The sequence below is a fragment of the Macaca fascicularis genome, chromosome 7 (assembly GCF_037993035.2).
Source record: "Macaca fascicularis isolate 582-1 chromosome 7, T2T-MFA8v1.1".
NCBI lineage: Eukaryota > Metazoa > Chordata > Mammalia > Primates > Cercopithecidae > Macaca > Macaca fascicularis.
In genome coordinates this window covers 91057914-91077984 of record NC_088381.1, presented here as the reverse complement: position 1 = coordinate 91077984, position 20071 = coordinate 91057914, and the positions used below count along the sequence as shown (strand labels likewise).

General features: G+C 47.2%; 1 protein-coding gene across 12 annotated transcripts; it reads left to right on the top strand.

Annotated features, from left to right (window-relative positions):
• The first annotated feature begins 3180 nt into the window (after window positions 1-3180).
• On the top strand, window positions 3181-7626 carry PPP1R3E (protein phosphatase 1 regulatory subunit 3E). 12 transcript variants are annotated; one of them, XR_010588368.1, is made up of 5 exons: window positions 3181-3857; window positions 4160-4620; window positions 5146-5250; window positions 6411-6518; window positions 7357-7626. XR_010588368.1 is itself a non-coding variant. In XM_073996992.1 (3 exons), the coding sequence occupies exons 1-2, from the start codon at window positions 3441-3443 to the stop codon at window positions 6489-6491; spliced, it is 531 nt and encodes a 176-aa protein (XP_073853093.1). In that variant the 5' UTR covers window positions 3181-3440; the 3' UTR covers window positions 6492-6518; window positions 7357-7626. The 12 variants fall into 12 exon arrangements, 4 of the variants coding, with proteins under 4 accessions (XP_073853093.1, XP_045252123.1, XP_073853092.1 ...); XR_012415595.1 differs by lacking the exon at window positions 5146-5250 and having other exon boundaries at window positions 3181-3759; XR_010588369.1 differs by lacking the exon at window positions 5146-5250.
• Window positions 7627-20071: the final 12445 nt, after the last annotated feature.

Below are 20071 nucleotides of genomic sequence, written 5' to 3'. Positions count from 1 at the left end.
GCCAGCCCCCTGGGCTCTTGGATCTGGCACTTTCTTCAGCTCCATTTAAAAAGCAACCCAACCAAAGGCCAGAAAGAGGCGACCCAGTTCTCCTCTTCTGCTAGTACCCTTTGCTTCTACCTCCAAACCAAGCCTCTGTATTACCATCTGCCCTTATGGTCACTTGAGAAGTAAGGTCTTTTCTGCAGCAATAATAGTAACAACTAGCTGGGTTTGGTGGCTCACACCTGTAATCCCAACACTTTGGGAGGCCAAGGTGGGTGGATCACTTGAGGCCAGGAGTTTGAGACCAGCCTGACCAACATGGCAAAACCGCATCTCTACTAAAAATACAAAAATTAGCCAGCCTGTAATCCCAGCTGCTCAGGAGGCTGAGGCATGAGAATCGCTTGAAACCAGGAGGCTGAGATCATGCCACTGCACTCCAGACTGGGTGATAGAACGAGACTCTATCTCAAAAAAAAAAAAAAGTAAAAACATATCTTGAGGAGTTATTAGATGCTGTGCTTTTTTTACATGTATATTTTATCCTGTCACTAATCCTTATGCTGTTTTATCCTCATTCTATGAATGAGGAAATTGAGGTTTGGAGAGGTTAAGTGATTTGCCCAAAGACATATACTGATATGCAAGAAGCTACGACTCCCATCTCATGCTGTAACTTTGACACTATTGCTTCAAGATCACTTCTTGCCTTCGCATAGTCAATACTGTTTTCATAGTCTGAATCCACACCATTTACATGTCCACACTCAATTCTCTATTCTAAACACACAGCCTATTACACTCCTTTATGGCTGTATCCTTTCAGCCAATCTTATTTCTTTTTTGTTCTTAGCCTGATCATTCTGGCTGCCACCAGCAAGCTTGCTCCCTTTAGAGAATAACCTACTCCAAGTCTTCATTTGCACTCCTGGTTTGTTTGTTTGTTTGTGAGACAGGGGTCTCACTCCACGGCCTAAACTGGAGTGCAGTGGTACAATCAGTGTTGACTTCAGCTTCCACCATCTAGGCTCAGGCAATCTTCCTACCTCAGTGTCCCCAGTAGCTGGGACTAGAGGTGTGCTGCACTATGCTTAGCTAAATTCATTTTTTATAGAGATGGGGATCTCATTATGTTGCCCAGGCTGATCTCAAACTCCTGGGTCAGCTTGCTTGTAATACAAAGTAACGTATGATTTATTATACATTAATTCATATATATAATATACATATTATATTGTGTATATATACAATATATACATTGTATATTTTGTATCATATATAATGATATGAAGAGAATACATCCATGCATTCTATATATGTATAAAATAAAAAAGTCAATATTGCTTTAAAAATGAGTCCTAGCTAAGTAGTATTGCTGCAGTCAATACTAGTGTGAATACATGTAAACAGGAATGAGTTGTATAATAATAAGATAACATGTGTCTTATGGTTTATTTTCAACTTAGTCACTTGTGGTTTTACAGTTAAACTATCCTGCTGCTTTAAATTTAGAGACTTCATTTCTACCCTAAGATTCCCTCTTTTAACACTCTGAGAATGTTACCTATTATTGTTAAATGTTTTAATCTTATATAACCAAGTGGATAAGAGCGTGGACTCTAGAGCTAAACTGTTTAGGTCCTGATCCCACCTCCCCAATTATTAACTATGTAACCCTGGGCAAGAGTCCTCTCCCCTACCTCAATTTTCTCATCTTTAAACTAGGCATAATAGTCTCTATTCATCTGATAGTTGTATTACATGGGTTAGTATTTGCAAAACCCTTACAACAGTACTTAGCACATTAAGTGCTATATAAGATCAGTAGGAAAGTTAGAAAAAAAAAAAACTAAAAACACTTCACTTTTTTTTTCCCACTAATGTAAAAAAAAAAAAGAAAAAGAAAGAAAGAAAGAAAGAAAAAGAAAGAAAGAAAGAAAGAAAGAAAGAAAGAAAGAAAGAAAGAAAGAAAGAAAGAAAGAAAGAAAGAAAGAAAGAAAGAAAGAGGAAAAAGCCAGGTCTGTCCTTCTTGGAAGCTCCCAGTAGTTGGGAATTCCACAGTCCCAACTCCAAGAGAGATGTTGAGTGCTTGTTCATTCAATAATTTGAATGCCTACCATATACTAAAACACCATGAATCAGATAAAGCCCCTGCCCTCAAAGGGCTTACACTTGGGTTAGAAATCAGAACTCCACCACTTTTTCATAGACGAGAACACTGAGTTCAGAGTATGGTGCGGTGGCTCATGCCTGTAATCCCAGCAATTTGGGAGGCCAAGGCGGGCAGATCACCTGACATCAGGAGTTCGAGACAAGCCTGGCCAACATGCCGAAAACCCGTGTCTACTAAAAATACAAAAATTAGGCAGGCATGGTGGCAGACACCTGTAATCCCAGTTACTCAGGAGGCTGAGGTAGGAGAATCACTTGAACCCGGGAGGCAGAGGTTGCAGTGAGCCAAGATCACGACACTGCACTCCAGCCTGGGCGACAGAGTGAGACTCCATCACACACACACACACACACATATACACACACACGAACACTGAGTCCAGAGAAGTTACCAGAGAAGTTATGCCGTGTTTGCTCAAGGTCACTAGAAGCTAGGTCTTCCCGCAGTTCTCAGTTCGGGTGCCACATTCTCACCTTCTATTTGAAAGACTCTACCTAGCTTTCATGACCTTTTCTTCTTTGCACCCACCATCACCCTCTGCCCAAACCAGGAGCCTAGGTTTCAGAAAACAGTGAACCCCAAAGATAAAGTCACATGCTGGACGTTTTGAACCTTCCCCTGCAAGAAAATGAAAGGTTATTTTATTCTTCCCAGCGTTAACCTTTCCTATGCTATGCCGGAAAGGTTGAGGACTTTTTACATTTTATTATTATTATTATTGTAGAGATTAGGGGTCTCACTATGTAGCCCAGGCTGAGTCTTGAACTCCTGGCTTCAAGCAATCCTCCCACCTCGGCCTCCCAAAGTGCTGGGATTAGAGGGGTGAGACACCGCGTCCGGCCCGTGAGTGTTTTTTTAAAAATGTTGAGTGGCCTCACTCGGGACCGAAAAGGTGGAGTCCCCGCCCCCGGTGCAGCAGCGAAGACAAACGGAGCCACCTGTGAGAGGGCTGTGGGCGGGGGGACCGGGCCGTGAGGGCCTTGGAACCGGAGGGTGAGTGCCGTTGAGCGCACGCTCAGAGCAGACCGCTAGCAGGAGGCAGGATGTGATAGTCTAAGACCCTGGAAGCTGACGGCCAGAGGGAGGGAAAGGTGGTCACAGAGGAGAGGCAAAGCAACGGGAGGTGGAGGATCCTGGAGGTGACTGCAAGGAGAGTACGCAGTGGCGAGGGGCTGCAGAAGCGGACCCAGTGACTTCTGCGCCGACGCGGTGCAGGCAGGAGAGAGGAAGAGAGGGGAGCGCGGTGGCGCTGCGGGCTGGCCCCGCCGGGGAGGGGGCTGCCATGTCCCGTGAGCGGCCCCCGGGCACCGATATTCCCCGCAACCTGAGCTTTATTGCCGCGCTAACGGAGCGCGCCTACTACCGTAGCCAGCGGCCCAGCCTCGAGGAGGAGCCAGAGGAGGAGCCAGGCGAGGGCGGGACGCGGTTCGGGGCACGATCCCGCGCTCACGCACCTAGTCGGGGCCGCCGGGCCCGCTCAGCACCAGCCGGAGGCGGCGGGGCTCGGGCGCCCCGCAGCCGTAGCCCAGACACCCGCAAGAGAGTGCGTTTCGCCGACGCACTGGGGTTGGAGCTGGCTGCCGTGCGCCGCTTCCGTCCCGGTGAGCTGCCCCGGGTGCCCCGCCACGTGCAGATCCAACTGCAGAGGGACGCCCTCCGCCACTTCGCGCCCTGCCAGCCCCGCGCCCGCGGCCTCCAGGTAGGCGGCGGGGGCACCTCCCCTCCTGGGGACCTCCCTCAGTCGGCCGCAGCAGGCGTGTGGGAGTGGATTTGCCAAAGAGCACCCATCTCCATCCCATCCCTGGGCTTGCGCCTGCCCATCCCTTTTGGGGTACACCATTTGCGAGTGGCTCTAGGCCACCCTGGCAGCGAGGCCGCACTCTGCGGGCGTGGACGCCGGAGTCGGCCTCTGATTGGCCCAGTGCCCCGCTCTGACACCGCCCCCTCTCTCTCCCCTCTCTCCGCCCTGGACTCCCTCCTCCCGCTTCTTCTTTCCTCCAGGAGGCGCGCGCCGCCCTGGAGCCGGCCAGCGAGCCCGGCTTCGCCGCCCGCTTGCAGGCGCAGCGCATCTGCCTGGAACGCGCGGAGGCGGGCCCGATGGGCGTGGCCGGGAGCGCGCGCGTGCTGGACCTGGCCTACGAGAAGCGCGTGAGCGTGCGCTGGAGTGCCGACGGCTGGCGGAGCCAACGCGAGGCGCCCGCCGCCTACGCCGGCCCGGCCCCGCCTCCGCCGCGCGCCGACCGCTTCGCCTTCCGCCTGCCCGCGCCGCCGATTGGGGGCGCCCTGCTCTTCGCTTTGCGCTACCGTGTGACAGGTCACGAGTTCTGGGACAACAACGGCGGCCGTGACTATGCTCTACGTGGGCCCGAGCACCCGGGCAGTGGCGGAGCCCCGGAGCCCCAGGGCTGGATCCACTTTATCTGAGACGAGGCGCCTGTGGCCGACGGCTGAAAACACCAAAGGCACCCGGGGGCTGGGGGACCCGATGTGGCGGGGAGGAATAGGAGAGACCAGGATTGGTGGGGAGCAGTCCAAGGGAGTCAAGCCGGGGAGGGCAAGAAGGGTGGGGAAATCAGGGGCGTGGGGGCGGGGGGGGCCGGGGGAGTGGGCGGAACCAACGAAGCTCGGGGAGATCCGGGTGTTAAAAGCTGGTTGGATGTGAGTGAAAGGGACCCAGACTGTGGGAGGAAGGAGACCCGAAACGGCACCGGAGGGATTAGAAAAAAAGGAAAAGAATGGGGATGTGGTGGCTTTCCCTTCAGTGAGTGGGCACTGGGAGAAAGGGAGGCGGTCCATCAGGCTTAGGCAGTTGAAGAAGGTTAAGAACCTTTTGGAGACGGAGGAGGTATGATGTGAAGTAGCCCACCCAGTCGAAGTCATTTAGATTGCTGGCGCATTCCCTCTTCTTACCCACCTTTTCCACCTCAGATCCCCCGTCCTACCCATCCTAGCTTTAACTCAGCCATAATTGCCTTGCTTAATCCCAGGAACCTGGCCACTGCTCCTTGGTCCTTGGCATTAGGACGGGATTCCCTTGTCACCTCTGACAGTTCCTGGCTGCAGTGTCCGGACTGGCTGGGGAGTGATGACAGGTAGCCATCAGAGCTCCAGCCTCCAGGCAGCTTTAGGGATTAAAATGGAGGCCAAAGCAACTCCAGACCTGTTTTTATAGCCAAATACTGTGGTGCCTCAGGGGTTGTACACTCAGGGGCTTCCAGGAAAATGCCAACCTTACCTTTCTGGAGTGCCTTTTAATAACCTCCAAGCACTTTATGGACTGTTTGTCGAGGGACGGTGAATCAGGAAAATGACTATTCTGATTTCCTTTGTCTCCGAAAAGGAATTCCCTGACTATATAACTTTGGGCAAGTTACTTCACCTCTTTGTGCCCCAGTTTTTTCCTTGGAAAACTGGATTTAGGTTAGATGATCTTTTAAGGCTCCTTGTATGATATTTTGTGATCTGTACATGGCAGAGTATAGATTAGAAGCCACATTTTGCAACCTAGTGCTATGGTTCAGAATACATAGTACCCCAAGCGTCTGGCTGGGGCCGAGGATGGGTCCTCCAGTTCTTGGCACAGATGTTCCAGAGCCCACGAAGCATCCCATAACCAACCATCAGCCCATCATCTGCTCCATTTTGCTCTTGCCCTCACAGACTTTCAGCCTCCATGCTCTGAGACAACTGTGGATAGGTACATCTCTTTTGGTGAAAATGATGCTTGAGAACCCAAAAGATTAAAGGAAACAATGTTAGGGGCTTTTGTGGGGATAAAAGATAATGGGCATGTGGAATAGAAACATTTCAAATGAAGAATCAAAACATTTCAATCAATCCACTTGGTTGTAAAAAAACAAAACAAACAAATAAAACACCTAAGCAACTTGAATAGTAAATGGCACCAGAAGATGGCAGTCTGCTCCATAACCAGAGCAAGTACAGTGGGAAAGCTGGACTCTCATACCCACTCACATTCATGCCTTATGTCTCTCCTCCTGGTTAACCTTAACAGGGGAGTGATTCCTCTGCTGGTTGCTGCTTTTCCTTTTCTCTTACCCTATTCCTAACCTCTTTGCTTCTCTCTTTCTTTCCTTGTGTCTCTCCCTTCTCATCACTTTTTTTCTTTTAACATACAGGGCATTTACCTTCATTTTGTCTATTTCCATTTGTTTCCTTCTTCATTCTTGTTCATCTCTGTTATTCCTTCTCCCTCCAGAAGGGATGGAAACCCTATTTTCTTTTCTCCAAGACTGTGGTTGGTCTACTTTCCTCACTCGGGCTCCTTGACAGTCTTCTAGAAGAGAGAAGGAGGAAAAGAAGCAGTTTCTGATGTTACAAATGAACAAGGATCTCCCAGGTAACCAACTCTCCACACCCATTTCTGTTACTAATTTTTCAAAGAGAAATTTCTGGTTCCCCTTCTTCCTTATTACTGAGTGAAGGGGGACGGGCATGCACATGTGCCCATACATGCATTCAGAATAGAGTGTGGGGGCGGGTGCGATGGATCACGCCTGTAATCCCAGCTCTTTGGGAGGCTGAGGCAGGTGGATCATTTGAGGTCAGAAGTTCAAGACCAGCCTGGCCAACATAGTGAAACCCTGTCTCTACTAAAAATACAAAACTTAGCCGTGCATGGTGACTCATGCCTGTAGTCCCAGCTACTCAGGAGGCTGAGGCAGGAGAATCACTTTAACAGGGAGATGGAGGTTGCAGTGAGCTGAGATTGCGCCACTGCACTCCAGCCTGGGTGACAGTGAGACTCCGTACCAAAAAAAAAAAAAAAAAGAATAGAATATGGGGCTCGTTACCATGCCCCTCCTGTCCACAACCTTAGTCTTTGAGAAATGATGACTGAAAGAGAGGAACCCTCCAAGTCATTCCTCAAACAAATGCCCATTTAAACATCATCCTTGTGAAGAAAACAGGAAGAATGTCATGTACCACATGGATCACCTTCAGTTCAAAGTTGCAGCAAAGTGAAGAAAGAAACTACTGGAAGCCACCCAGCAATGCACTGTTTAGTCATCAATTAGGAGCCCACGGGAGGATAATAGGGAGACTGGGTGGAGGCTCAGTTTGTAATAATCTCTTGTCTAATGTATGTGTGTCACTGCCATGTTGTATTAACAATAGTGAGGGCTCACATTTACTTAATACTTGTGTGCTAAAATCTGTTTTTTTTTTCTTTCCAGAACTATGACTCGATCATAAAATCTGTTTTGTTTGCATGCATGCCCAAAACAACCCTATGAGTAGAACATTATCATTATCTGTATTTTAGAGATGAGGAAACAGGATCAGAGAAGCTCAGTGATTTGTTCAAGATCACACAGCTAGTAAATGGCAGAAGTAGGATTGTGAACCCAGGGAATCTCCAGAGCCTCTGTGTAACCATGATGTTATATTTTTTTCCTCTTTTAAAACAAAATTAAAAACCTTGCTATAATCTCTTACTATGAAAAGACCATAGTTTCTGATTGTGCTCTGCCTTCCCATCCTGCCAATCTTCTGGACTGCCTTGGAGAAGACGGGGGGCCCCCAAGCTTCATCTGTGACTTAAAGGAGTTTGCTGCTGTCTCCTGTGTCAGTGTCCCATCAGCACGGGACCCCCCTCACCTGCCTACTTACACTCTAGCCTTTCCATACATTGGAATTGTCTCCTGGCCCTAGCCAGCGCTCCACACCTGTTGGTGTGCCACCTCCCTCCCTCTTCCCCCACTGGCCTTGAACAGATAAACCCCCTACTGTTGCCACTAGGTTGGGTCCATGACTGAGACACCTGCTAGAGGGTCTGTGCTTGGGCCTTTTCTAGGAATCCTGATGTTACTGGGTAAGTGCCAACTCTGTGGGCAGAATGCTAATGATAATCCTGTTCCCTAAGCTCTTTCTCTCTGAGAAGTACCCTGGCTCACTCCCCCCAGTCTCAGCTTTATAGAACAACATTTTGGTCTTGATTATTCCCATATTGAGCTGCCCCAAGGCTTGGGTAAGCTGTTAGTTTCCCCACTGCCTCAGGGCTGGGTCTGGCTGAGCTACTTTCTTATGCACACAAATAAAGGGTGTCTCCTTGGAACCTGACTTTACATAACTATCAGTGCTACCAAACCTTGTAAAATAGGGAAGAAACTAATATTTCTTGAGTGGCTCTCTGGAGAGATTCCCTGCCCTGATGCCTTTGGTGTGTACTCCTTTCCCAGGACTTCAGCACTGAGATTTTCCCAACCCCCTGGCTTTCCCTCGCGTTGGGTTGAGCTGATTCAGCACTACCACAAACCCCACCATCTGCAAATCAACCAAGATTATTCAGTATGCCCTTTCCATCTTGCACTGCTCTTCCAAAACTTCCATCTGTATTTCTCATACCCCCAGTAAGCAAAGCTGAGTGTGCTAGGAGAGAGCTGCATCCACTGCTTTCTCCCAGCCAGGTGCAGTCTAATCTGACACAGGGAACGCTAGAAGTTTAGCGGAATCTTCAGCCACCCTATTAATGTGTCACACATTAGGCGTTATGGTGGAAACTCCTCTGACGGCTCATGACTGTATGAACAGGAGCAATTTGGAATATAACATGTCAGCGGTGCACTGGGAAGTGCTGTAAGAGAAAACACTACCAAGGTCATAGGCTTGGGTCCTTGAGGCAATCCAGCTCTGTTGCCCATTCCTCTCATCCAGACTGCAGGTATCTTCCTACACCTACCTGTCCCATAGCTTCCGTCCTGTTTTGTTTGTTTTTCTTTGTGAATGTAGAAAAACATTTCATTGTGAGCCCTAGCTCCTCGGTTTTCCATCGAACACCTACATTCCCTTGTTTCTAACTGCTATGTTTTTCTGGAGCCTGTTGGGGTCTTTACAGTTTGCAGGTCACAGAATCAGACCTGAAAAGGCTTCTCTTCAGACATCATTGGCTCCAGGCTCCTTTACAGATGAGAACACAGGTCCAGAGGTGAGAAACTACTCTAGCAGGTCATAGAATTTGTTAGTGCAGCTCAAGATGGGACTTAAACTCAGGCCTCCTTATCACATCCCATTCCCAGGCTAAGAAACAGGTCTGTGCTGGGTGTAGTGGTTCATACTTGTAATCGCAACACTTTGGGAGGCTGAGGCAGGAGCGTTGCTTGAGCCCAGGAGTTTGAGACTTAGCGACATAGTGGGACCCTGTCTCTAGAAAAACTTAAAAAATTAGCTAGACATGGTGGCACACGTCTGTAGTCCCAGCTATTTGGGAACCTGAGACAGAAGGATCGTTTGAGCGCAAGAGTTGGAGGTTACTGAGCTATGATCACACCACTACACTCCAGCCTGGTGACAGTGAGACCCTCAAAAAATATATAAAATAAAAATAAAAAAAGAAAGAGGTCTCTACACAAACCCATGATTTTCCATGGCAAGGGATAACATAAATGTTTCATTTTCTGCTATTAGTTTCCATTCCTTTCCCCATCCAGGCGAAAAAGAGAAACAAAAGACAATGACAGTATTTTCTGTGTCCCCAACTTTGGCACTTTTGTTGATGTTGCTAAGGAGCAGTGACCTTGCTAAAAAGACTGAATAATCCATCCACTGAATAGCTAACCTGGGGAGGAAATGAAAATTTCCTATGTGAATCTCCCCAAATCAATCCTGTGCACTTGGCCCTCAACCCAATAGTATTGTGCCTCACTTCGATTTCCATGGGCAACTGCCCTCCCTTCTGGACATAAAACCTCACATTTTAAATAAAGTTGAAATATGAAAAGAAAGTATGTAATAAGATATTCAGAAGTATTGTGTGTTTGGGGCTAAGGGCAGCAAGAGACTCAGAAGCAAGATTCCCTCCTTGACTCAATTTCTTGGTCACCTTGTTTCTTTTTGCGTGTGTGTCCAGAAAAATTTAGTAAGTTTGCTTATAATTATTATAAAGTTGAACCACTGAAACATTTTGACTTGCATTAATGCTTTACTTCCCCACCCACATTTTTATTAAAAATTCACACACACATGAAAATTGAAAAACTGACAATACCTGACTTCTGTCTCCTATTCTGCTCACAGTCATATACTTAGGTACCTTTTGACCCCATGGGGGAAAAAAATCTAACATTCAGAACTGCCAATAACAGGAAGCAGAGACTTTTTTTTTTTTTTTTTTTTTGAGAATGAAATTTCCCCGATCATAATGGATTCTTAAGTACATTCTTCACGCATGCAGCATGCTAACTGGATGTCTTTTGACATAGGTGTTACACGTGTGGCATGGACAACACACAGGTTGGTGTCTTCAAAAGGCCAACCAGATAGGCTTTGCTTGCCTCCTGCAAAGCACCACTAAGCTGCACTCTGGAAGGGCAAATCTCTTTTAAAGTCCTGAGCAATTTCTCACACCAGATGCTGAAAGGGAAGTTTGCGAATCAGTTCAGTAGATGTCTGATAATGTCTAATTTCAGGGAGTACCACAGTACCAGGCCTGAAATGACGAGGTTTCTTCACCCTCCAGTAGAGGGCGCACCCTGTGAGCAGTTTTTGTGGGAGGTCGGGGGGAGTGTGTGTGTGTTGTTTTTTGGGTTTTTTTCCTGAGACAGAGTCTTGCTGTCGCCCAGGCTGGAGTGCAGTGCACGATCTCGGCTTACTGCAACCTCAGCCTCCCCAGGTTCAAGCGATTCTCCTTGCCTCAGTCCCCGAGTATCTGGGACTACAGGCACGCACTGCCACACCCGGCTAATTTTTTTTTTTTTTTTTTTTTTTTTTTTTTTTTTAGTAGACACGGGGCTTCACTATGTTGGACAGACTGGTCTTGAACTCCTGACCTCAAGTGATCTGCCCGCCTCGGCCTCCCAGAGTGCTAGGATTACAGGCGTGAGCCACTGTGGCTGCCCAATTTTTGTTGTTGTTGCTTATTTGTTTGTTTGTTTGAGACGGAGTCTTGCTCTGTCTCCCAGGCTGGAGTGCAGTGGCGCCATCTCAGCTCACTGCAACCTACGCCTCCTGGGTTCCAGCGATTCTCCTGCCTCAGCCTCCAGAGTAGCTGGGATTACAGGTGCGTGCCACCACGCCAGGCTAATTTTTATATTTTTAGTGGAGACGGGGGTTTCACCATGTTGGCCAGGCTGGTTTCGAACTCCTGACCTCAGATGATCCACCCCCTCGGCCTCCCAAAGGGCTGAGATTACAGGCGTGAGCCCCTGCGCCGGACGCCCAGTTTTTGTTTGTTTGTTTGAGACGGAGTCTGCTCTGTTGCCCAGGCTGGAGTGCAGTGGCGCGATCTCGGCTCACTGCAAGCTCGGCCTCCCGGATTCACACCATTCTTCTGCCTCAGCCTCCGGAGTAGCTGGGACTACAGGCGCCCGCCACCACGCCCGGCTAATTTTTTATGTTTTTAGTAGAGACGGGGTTTCACCGTGTTAGCCAGGATGGTCTCGATCTCCTGACCTCGTGATCTGCCCGCCTCGGCCTCCCAAAGTGCTGGGATTACAAGCGTGAGCCACCGCTCCCGGCCGTTTTTGTATTTTTTTTAGTAGAGTCGGGGTTCTGCCATGTTGGGCAGGCTGGTGTCGAACTCCAGGCCACACGTGATCCGCCCGCCTCGGCCTCCTGAAGTGCTGAAATTACAGGCATGAGCCATCTCGCCCGGCTGGAGCAGCTTTTGTAGCCAGTTGCTTCCTGGGTGCTTTACCTCCCGTCAATTTGTGAGCAGTCTGCTTTGTGTGAGACTGTGAGAGAGACCTCCTTACTTACTCCCCTTCTTCAGCTAGAGCTCAGGGAGCTAGAAATGGCCCTGGTTAGAGAGCTACCTTATTTCCTAAAAGTCCTATTCTCTTTCTACTGGAGTGCCCTCTGGCTATGCAAACGCCGAGAGGAAGGATTTTTGGAGGACTCAAGCAGGCCTGACGTAAGACACTCCCAACGGGATCTTATCATCATTTTGGGTAGTGGGAAATTTACCAAGGCCCAGCTCTTCTCTGGAACCCAGTACCAACTGCTTTAACCAAGAGTTAAAGGGAAGAGCTTGGGGAAAGCCCTGCGTTTCTCCTTGGGTGGGGGAATCCTTCCTTAAGGAGGCCATCTGAATTACATTCTGCTGCTGCTTTTTGTTTTGTTTTTGTTTGTTTTGTTTTGTTTTTTTGAGACGGAGTCTCGCTCTGTCGCCCAGGCTGGAGTGCAGTGGCGCGATCTCGGCTTACTGCAAGCTCCGCCTCCTGGGTTTACGCCATTCTCCTGCCTCAGCCTCCTGAGTAGCTGGGACTACAGGCGCCCGCCACCGCGCCCGGCTAATTTTTTGTATTTTTTTAGTAGAGACGGGGTTTCACCGTGGTATCGATCTCCTGACCTTGTGATCCGCCCGCCTCGGCCTCCCAAAGTGCTGGGATTACAGGCGTGAGCCACCGCGCCCGGCCTTTTTTTTTTTTTTTTTTTTTTTTTTTTTTTTTTAAGACAGAGTCTTACTCTGTGGCTAGGCCAGAGTGCAGTGATGCAATCTTGGCTCACTGCAACCTCCGTCTCCCGGGTTCAAGCGATTCTCCTGCCTCAGCCTCTCGAGTAGCTGGGACTACAGGCGTGCACTACCACGGCCAGCTAATTTTTGTATTTTTAGTAGAGACACGCTTTCACCCTGTTGGCCAGGATGGTCTCTATCTCTTGAGCTCGTGATCCGCCCCCCTCGGCCTCCCAAAGTGCTGGGATTACAGGCCTGAGCCCCCGCACCCGGCCTACATTCTACTCCTTAAGTGCTGGATGGAAGAGCAAAGCACTTACCAAATGCAACCCCCCAAGGCGGAGGAGGAGAAATATGGAAAGGAAAAGCAAGGATGTCTGCCTAATTCAGAATGGAGTGATCCATTATACAAGGAAGAGGTCCTTGAAAAAGATTAAGTTCTAACAGGATTGACTTCTACATCACTTGAATAATGAAAGAATCCAATTACCCTCAAAGTAATTAGAATGTTCCTACTAGGGAAGCCCTACCCTGAGAATAACAGATGCCTCCTCATTACATCATAATGGCCAAGTTGTGATGTCGGCACAGAGCACTTACTGGTCAGTAAGTGTTGTAAGTGAAACAAGATATGCTGAAAAGCAGAATCAGCATGAGGAGCAGACACCCCAGGAGAGGTAAGTGGGTTCCCTCCATGGCTTATTGTCCAGGGTCTCTGTGGCCCCAACCTCATTGCAGACTTCTCACATTTTTGATTAGGTGTGTCTGAACTCTTTTCTCCACTAACCTTCAATGCAGCTTTTGCTATCCCAAGTCTATCCGAAATCCTCAATCATTGCAGTTCGTACTAATCAGCCCTCCAGCTCTGATATTTCTTAGGAGACAGAGCCCAGGGTACTGGAGTATGATTTCCCCAAATGGCCCAGAAACTCCCCATATCCATTCGGTTAGTCCCAGGGGTAGATCCAGGTTTTTGGGTGCCTGAAATGTGTAACTTTTGGAGCCCCCTTTAAGAAAAATAAATACAAGATTAGGGGAAAAACGTGAATATTTGTTTTAGAATGAGAAAAGCTGTCAACGAATAATTTTTTTTTTTTTTTTTTTTTTTTTTGAGACGGAGTCTCGTTCTGTCACCCAGGCTGGAGTGCAGTGGCCGGATCTCAGCTCACTGCAAGCTCCGCCTCCCGGATTCACGCCATTCTCCTGCCTCAGCCTCCCGAGTAGCTGGGACTACAGGCGCCTGCCACCTCGCCCGGCTAAGTTTTTGTATTTTTAGTAGAGACGGGGTTTCACTGTGTTACCCAGGATGGTCTCGATCTCCTGACCTCGTGATCCGCCCGTCTCGGCCTCCCAAAGTGCTGGGATTACAGGCTTGAGCCACCGCGCCCGGCCGAATAATTTTTTTAAAAGCTGTCAAAAATTGTCTACCTGACAAACCTATATATTAGTCTACAATTTTTTTAAGCTGCCTGCTCTGATAGCCTTTTCATATGATAAATAGGTTTTCCTAAAGAGAAAAGTAATTCAGTTTTCCAGAAAGATTGATCATATTTCAAAAATCCCCCACCTTTTTTTTTTTTTTTTTAATCCAGGGTCTCAGTGTGTCACCCAGGCTGGAGTGCAGCTCACTACAGCCTCAACCTCCTGGGCCCAAGTGAGTCTCCCACCTCAGCCTCCCAAGTAGCTGGGACAGCAGGCATGCACTACCACAGCTTTTTTTTTTTTTTTTTTTAATACTGAGTCTCGCACCATCGCCCAGGCTGGAGTGCAGTGGTGCAATCTTGTCTCACTCCAAGCTCCGCCTCCTGAGTTCACACCATTCTCCTGCCTCAGCCTCCTGAGTAGCTGGGACTACAGGTGCCCACCACCACGCCCAGCTAATTTTTTGTATTTTTAGTAGAGACAGGGTTTCACCATGTTAGCCAGGATGGTCTCAATCTCCTGACCTTGTGATCCACCCGCCTTGGCCTCCCAAAGTGCTGGGATTACAGGCATGAGCCACTGCGACCGGCCTTTTTTTTTTTTTTGAGAGAGAGAGAGAGACAGGATCTCGCTGTGTTGCCCAGGGTAATCCTTCTGCCTCAGTCTCCCAAGTGCTGGGATTACAGATATGAGCCACGTACCAGGCCACATTTTAAAAATTCTTTTTTTTTTTTTTTTTTTTGAGAAGGAGTCTTGCTCTGCCGCCCAGGCTGGAGTGCAGTGGCCGGATCTCAGCTCACTGCAGGCTCTGCCTCCCGGGTTCACGCAATTCTCCTGCCTCAGCCTCCCCAGTAGCTGGGACTACAGGCGCCCACCACCTCGCCCGGCTAGTTTTTTTTGTATTTTTTAGTAGAGACGGGGTTTCACCGTGTCAGCCAAGATGGTCTCGATCTCCTGACCTCGTGATCCGCCCGCCTCGGCCTCCCAAAGTGCTGGGATTACAGGCTTGAGCCACCGCGCCCGGCAAAAATTCTTGATAATTTACAAAAATTTTATCTTCACACCTTGTAAGTGATAATGTCACAACTTTTTAGGATTTTTGTCAAACGTAGTGTTTCAAATTTGTAATAACTAATGCCATATACTATTCGAATTGGTGACATTATTTCTGGAAGCTATGCGTATTAGTTTACTAGAGGTGCCATAGCAAAATAGCACAGATTGGGTGACTTGAACAACAAATTTATTTTCTCAGTTCTGAAAGCCAGATGCTCAAGATCAAGGTGTTGGGGAAGTTGCTTTGTTCTGAGGTCTCTCCTTGGTTTCTAAACGGCTATATTCTCCCTGTGCCTTCACACGCTCTTTGCTCTGTGTACACAACTGTGTCCACATTTCCTCTCATAAGGACACCAGTGACACTGTATTAGAATCCACCCTATAGACCTCATTTATTATTTTATTTTGAGATGGGGTCTCGCTCTGTCACTCAGATTGGAGAACAGTGGTGCGATCATGTTTCACTGAAGCCTCAGTCTCCTGGGCTCTAGCAATCCTCCCACCTCAGTCTCCCAAGTAGCTGGGACTACAGGCACACATCATCACACTGGGCTAATTTTTTATTTTCTGTAGAGACAGGGGACGGGGTCTCGCTGTGTTGCTCAGGCTGGTCTCAAACTCCTGGGCTCAAGTGATCCTCCCGCCTTGGCCTCCCATAGTGCTAGGATTACAGGTGTGAGCCACTGCGCCCGGATCCTAAAGACCTCATTTTAACACAGTTACCTCTTTAAAGATCTTATCTCCAAACACGGTTACATTCTGAAATACTAGGGGTTAAGACTTTAACATGAATTTTTGGGGGGATACAGTTCAGTTCATAACATTATAACTACATGGGGATAATTTAGTCACAGAAGTAACTGCAAATCACTTAAGTATACCTACTAAACCCACACTAAATGTATTGCCATCCGGCACAGTGGCTCATGCCTGTAATCCCAACACTTTGGGAAGCCAAGGTGGGCAGACTGCTTGAGCTCAGGAGTTTGAGACCCATCTGGGCAACAAAAAAATACAAAAAATTAGCCAGCTGTGGCGGTGTGCCTGTAGTCCCAGCTACTTGGAAAGCTGAAGTGGGAGGATCACGTGAGCCTGGCGAGGTCAAGGCTGCAGTGTGCCATGGTTGAACCAACGCGCTTCGGCCTGGGGGACAGAGTGAGACCCTGACTCAAAAAAAAAAAAAAAAAAAATTGTATTCCCAACTCCCATTGCCAATCCCAAAATGTCCATGGCTTTTCCATTGCCACCTGACAAAAGGAGACATGTGATAGAGGTGAAATCATAAATGAAAAAGACCTCAATCTTTTTTTTTCTTTTTTGCCTTTAAAATTTTTTTATTTCAATAGGTTTTAGGGAACAGGTGGTGTTTGGTTACATGGATAAGTTCTTTAGTAGGGATTTCTGAGATTCTTGTGCACCCATCACCTGAGCAGTGTCCACTGCAACCAAAGTGTAGTCTTTTATCCCTCACTCCCCTCCAGCTCTTCCCCCCAACTCCCCAGTCCCAAAATTCCATTGTATCATTCTTACACCTGTATGTACTCAAATAACTTCTAGGCTTAATTGTTTGTTAAACAATCCAACAGTAAAGATATACATCTTACCAGAAATGTCTCAGAGGAATAATTTGGTTACTATCTTTAAAAGTGTGAAAGCAACTAGAGGAGGAAAAAAAAAAAGTAAACTTTAGTTCATTTAAGTTTGAGGTTAGTCAAGAAATGTGAAATTATCAATATGCTGGGTTTTTCTACTGACTTCTACATCCATATTGCAGAATAAAAATTAAGATTCAAAAATTTCTCTTTTTTTAAATTTTTCTTTAAGTTCTGGGTTACATGTGCAGAACGTCCAGGTCTGTTACATAGGTATACACGGGCCATGGTGGTTTGCTGCCCCCATCAACCTGTCATCTAGGAGACCTCAATCTTAACCAATTACCATTTAAATATATTTTGTCAAACTTTTACAAAAGCCTACAATTGCGTTAACACATTGCTGGGGCTCCTCCCATGCCTTGGGTGAGTCTGTGCAGGGAAGGACTCTGAAACTTTAGATTCCTTAGCTATAGAATGGGGTGTCCAATTTTTTTGCTTCCCTGGGGCCACATTGGAAGAAGAATTGTCTTGTACCTCACATAAAATACACTAACACTAATAATAGCTGATGAACAACAATAACAACAGCAAAATCACACAAAAAAGTCTCAAAATGTTTTAAGAAAGTATATGAATTTGTGTTGGGCCGCATTCAAAGCTGAGCTGTCCTGGGCCACATGTTGAACAAGCTTGCTATAGAGTAAAACATGGCTCCGGAGGGTCAGCTCTGCTAATGTCTCACTCATGCGAAGGGAAAGAAAGCTTTCACTAGAGATGGAGCATCAACATATCTACAGTGAGGATGAGATGAGTCCCCATTCTTTAGCAGTGATCCCTGGAAGAGCTGGGGGAGGTTATTGTGTTACTAAAGGTGGGACCCTTGTCAGCCTGGACATCTCCCTTCCCTTCACTTCCCCAGCCCAGTCCATTCTATCCAAAGCTATAGGGAGAAGAGAAGCCCACATAGGAGGAGGAGGCTTCAGCCTACATTTAGAACTGAGGCAGGAAAGTTTTTTTTCCCTGCCTTGGATTCCCCTTATTCCTAAATCTGTCTTCAATTCTGTCCCCCACTCCTGATTCTTGGCAGTATCTTTCTGAGACAAGAAAGGTAACTGGGCCATTCACCTTTTGTAATTCCAAGTCCATGATTAGTGACATCCAGAGTGACTCATTGAACCCTCCAGGGTCAGGTTTTTGGTTCCCACTGACAGTTCTTACCTGGCTTTCTAGTCAAACATGCATGAATTCCTCTCAGTCAATGCAGTCTCATTCATTGTTTGGATTATAAGGGAATGACCTCTCCACAGGTAACAGAATTGCTACTGCTGCCTAAAATGTTTCACTTTTCCCTTCATTACATACAAACCAATAAGGCATTGCGGATAATCATGATTTATGAAAAGGTTTGTGTATGTCACCAGCCTTGCTTCAAACCCTAAAGGATCGAAAGTGTCTAACCTTAAAGCTGATTTATATGTCTTTCCATTGTTTACCCCATGATGTTTTTTGCCAGATATCAGTTTGAAGGATGTGGGACTGGCTATTAGGTTGAGATTATTACTAAGTGAAATGAGGGAGGAGAGGAGGCAGGGGCAAATACAGGGACAGCAACAGAAAATAGAGCTCAATTCCGCAGGAGATATATGATGCCTGGCCACCTTAAAATAGCTCTGCACCTTAGAATGCAGCAATGAAGAATACATTATGATGGCTTCTTGGAGGTATGTCAGGAGGCGGAGTGGTGAGGTCTGGGAATACAGGACAAAGTCTGAAAATGTTTTGTATTATATATACAGTGTTACATTACCTAAGTAGGCAAGAAGAGACTTTTTCAAAGACCAACATGAGAACAGAAGAGTCACTTCAGAAAAGATTGTTTCCAAGTTTTAGGCATGTTTACTAGAGAAAAGTTGTAATCAGAAATCTTACTGAGGATTATAGACTCGGGTCTATAGACCAAAAGCAAGCAGCCCTTTAGAAAGGTTCAGTCGGGCGTGGTGGCTCATGCCTGTAATCTCAGCACTTTGGGAGGCAGAGATCGGTGGATTGCTTGAGCCCGAGAGTTTGAGACCAACCTGGCCAACATGACAAAACCCCATCTCTACAAAAAAATACAAAAATTTGGCAGTCATGGCAGCGCATGCCTGTAGTCCCAGCTACTAAGGAGGCTGAGGCAGGAGGATTGCTTCAGCCTGGGAGGTCAAGGCCACCATGAGTGAAGATCGCACCACTGCACTCCAGCCTGGACGACAGAGTGAGACCCAGTCTCACTTCTATTTTTTTTAAATAGAAAGGTTCAGACTGCTCTGACGCTATTTTAATCTACAGCTTACATACAGGTAGTGGGGGTTCAGTATGTGCTCAGCAGTTACCTCAAATTTGCTCACAAGTTACATTAAAGCAGAATCACATAAAAGTTTGGGTGTAAGAGTACATTTGGTTATAGATTATAGAGGCAACATCCTTAACCCCGTTAGACATCATCTTATGTGCAAGAAAAGGCAAGGACTAGGGTCATTTATCTTTTATTACTATTATTATTATGAATTTTTACAGACAGGGTGTCACTCTGTTGCCTAGGCTGCAGTGCAGTGGTGCAATCATAGCTCACTACAGCCTACAACTCCTGGGCTCAAACGATCCTCCTGCTTCAGCCTCCTGAGTAGCTGGGACTACAAGTGCATGCCACCAAGTCCAGCTAATTTTTAAATTTTTCTGCAGAGACAGGGACTCGCTATGTTGCCTCGCTGGTCTTGGATCCTGGCCTCAAGCAATCCTCCCTCTTTGACTTCCCAAAGCATTGGGATTAGGTTTGTGAGCCACCGCTCCCAGCCCGTTTATCTTTTAGGGAATATAGTGACTCAGGCAAGAGACATGGTTGACTGTGTGCCCTATCCTCTTTTGTCTTCAAAGGGTCTTCCCAGAGACTTCAGAGTCAGAGGCTTTGTGAAATTATGTTGCCAAGCAGAATTGAGCAAGTCTGGCTTCTTACATTTGTTACTTTGTCTCACAGAAGATGGGGAATCCTAAAATACAAATTTTGGCCTATAACTTCATACTGTGTGGGATACTGCTTTGGTGAAGTCCGTTTTATTGTCATCCCTTTCTTTTTGTAAGTTAAAAAAATTTTTTTTTGAGGCAAGGTCTCACTATGTTGCCCAGACTGGCCTCGAACTCTTGGAATCAAGTTATTCTCCCACCTCAGTCTTCATCCCTTCCTAGCTAGTGAAAAACAAATACTATGCAGAACTCCGGGTCCTCTTTTCTAGGGCAAGCAGGGGAGCCGGAGGGTCTGGTAGGTCCCAGTGAGGTGACTGCTCCAGCACTTCATCTTTGGGAACATCGGTCTGGTGCCAGTTTGACCCAGGGAACGGCCTAAGTCGCCCGCAGGCTCCTAAGGTCCTCGTCTTTCCGGGTGGCAAGACA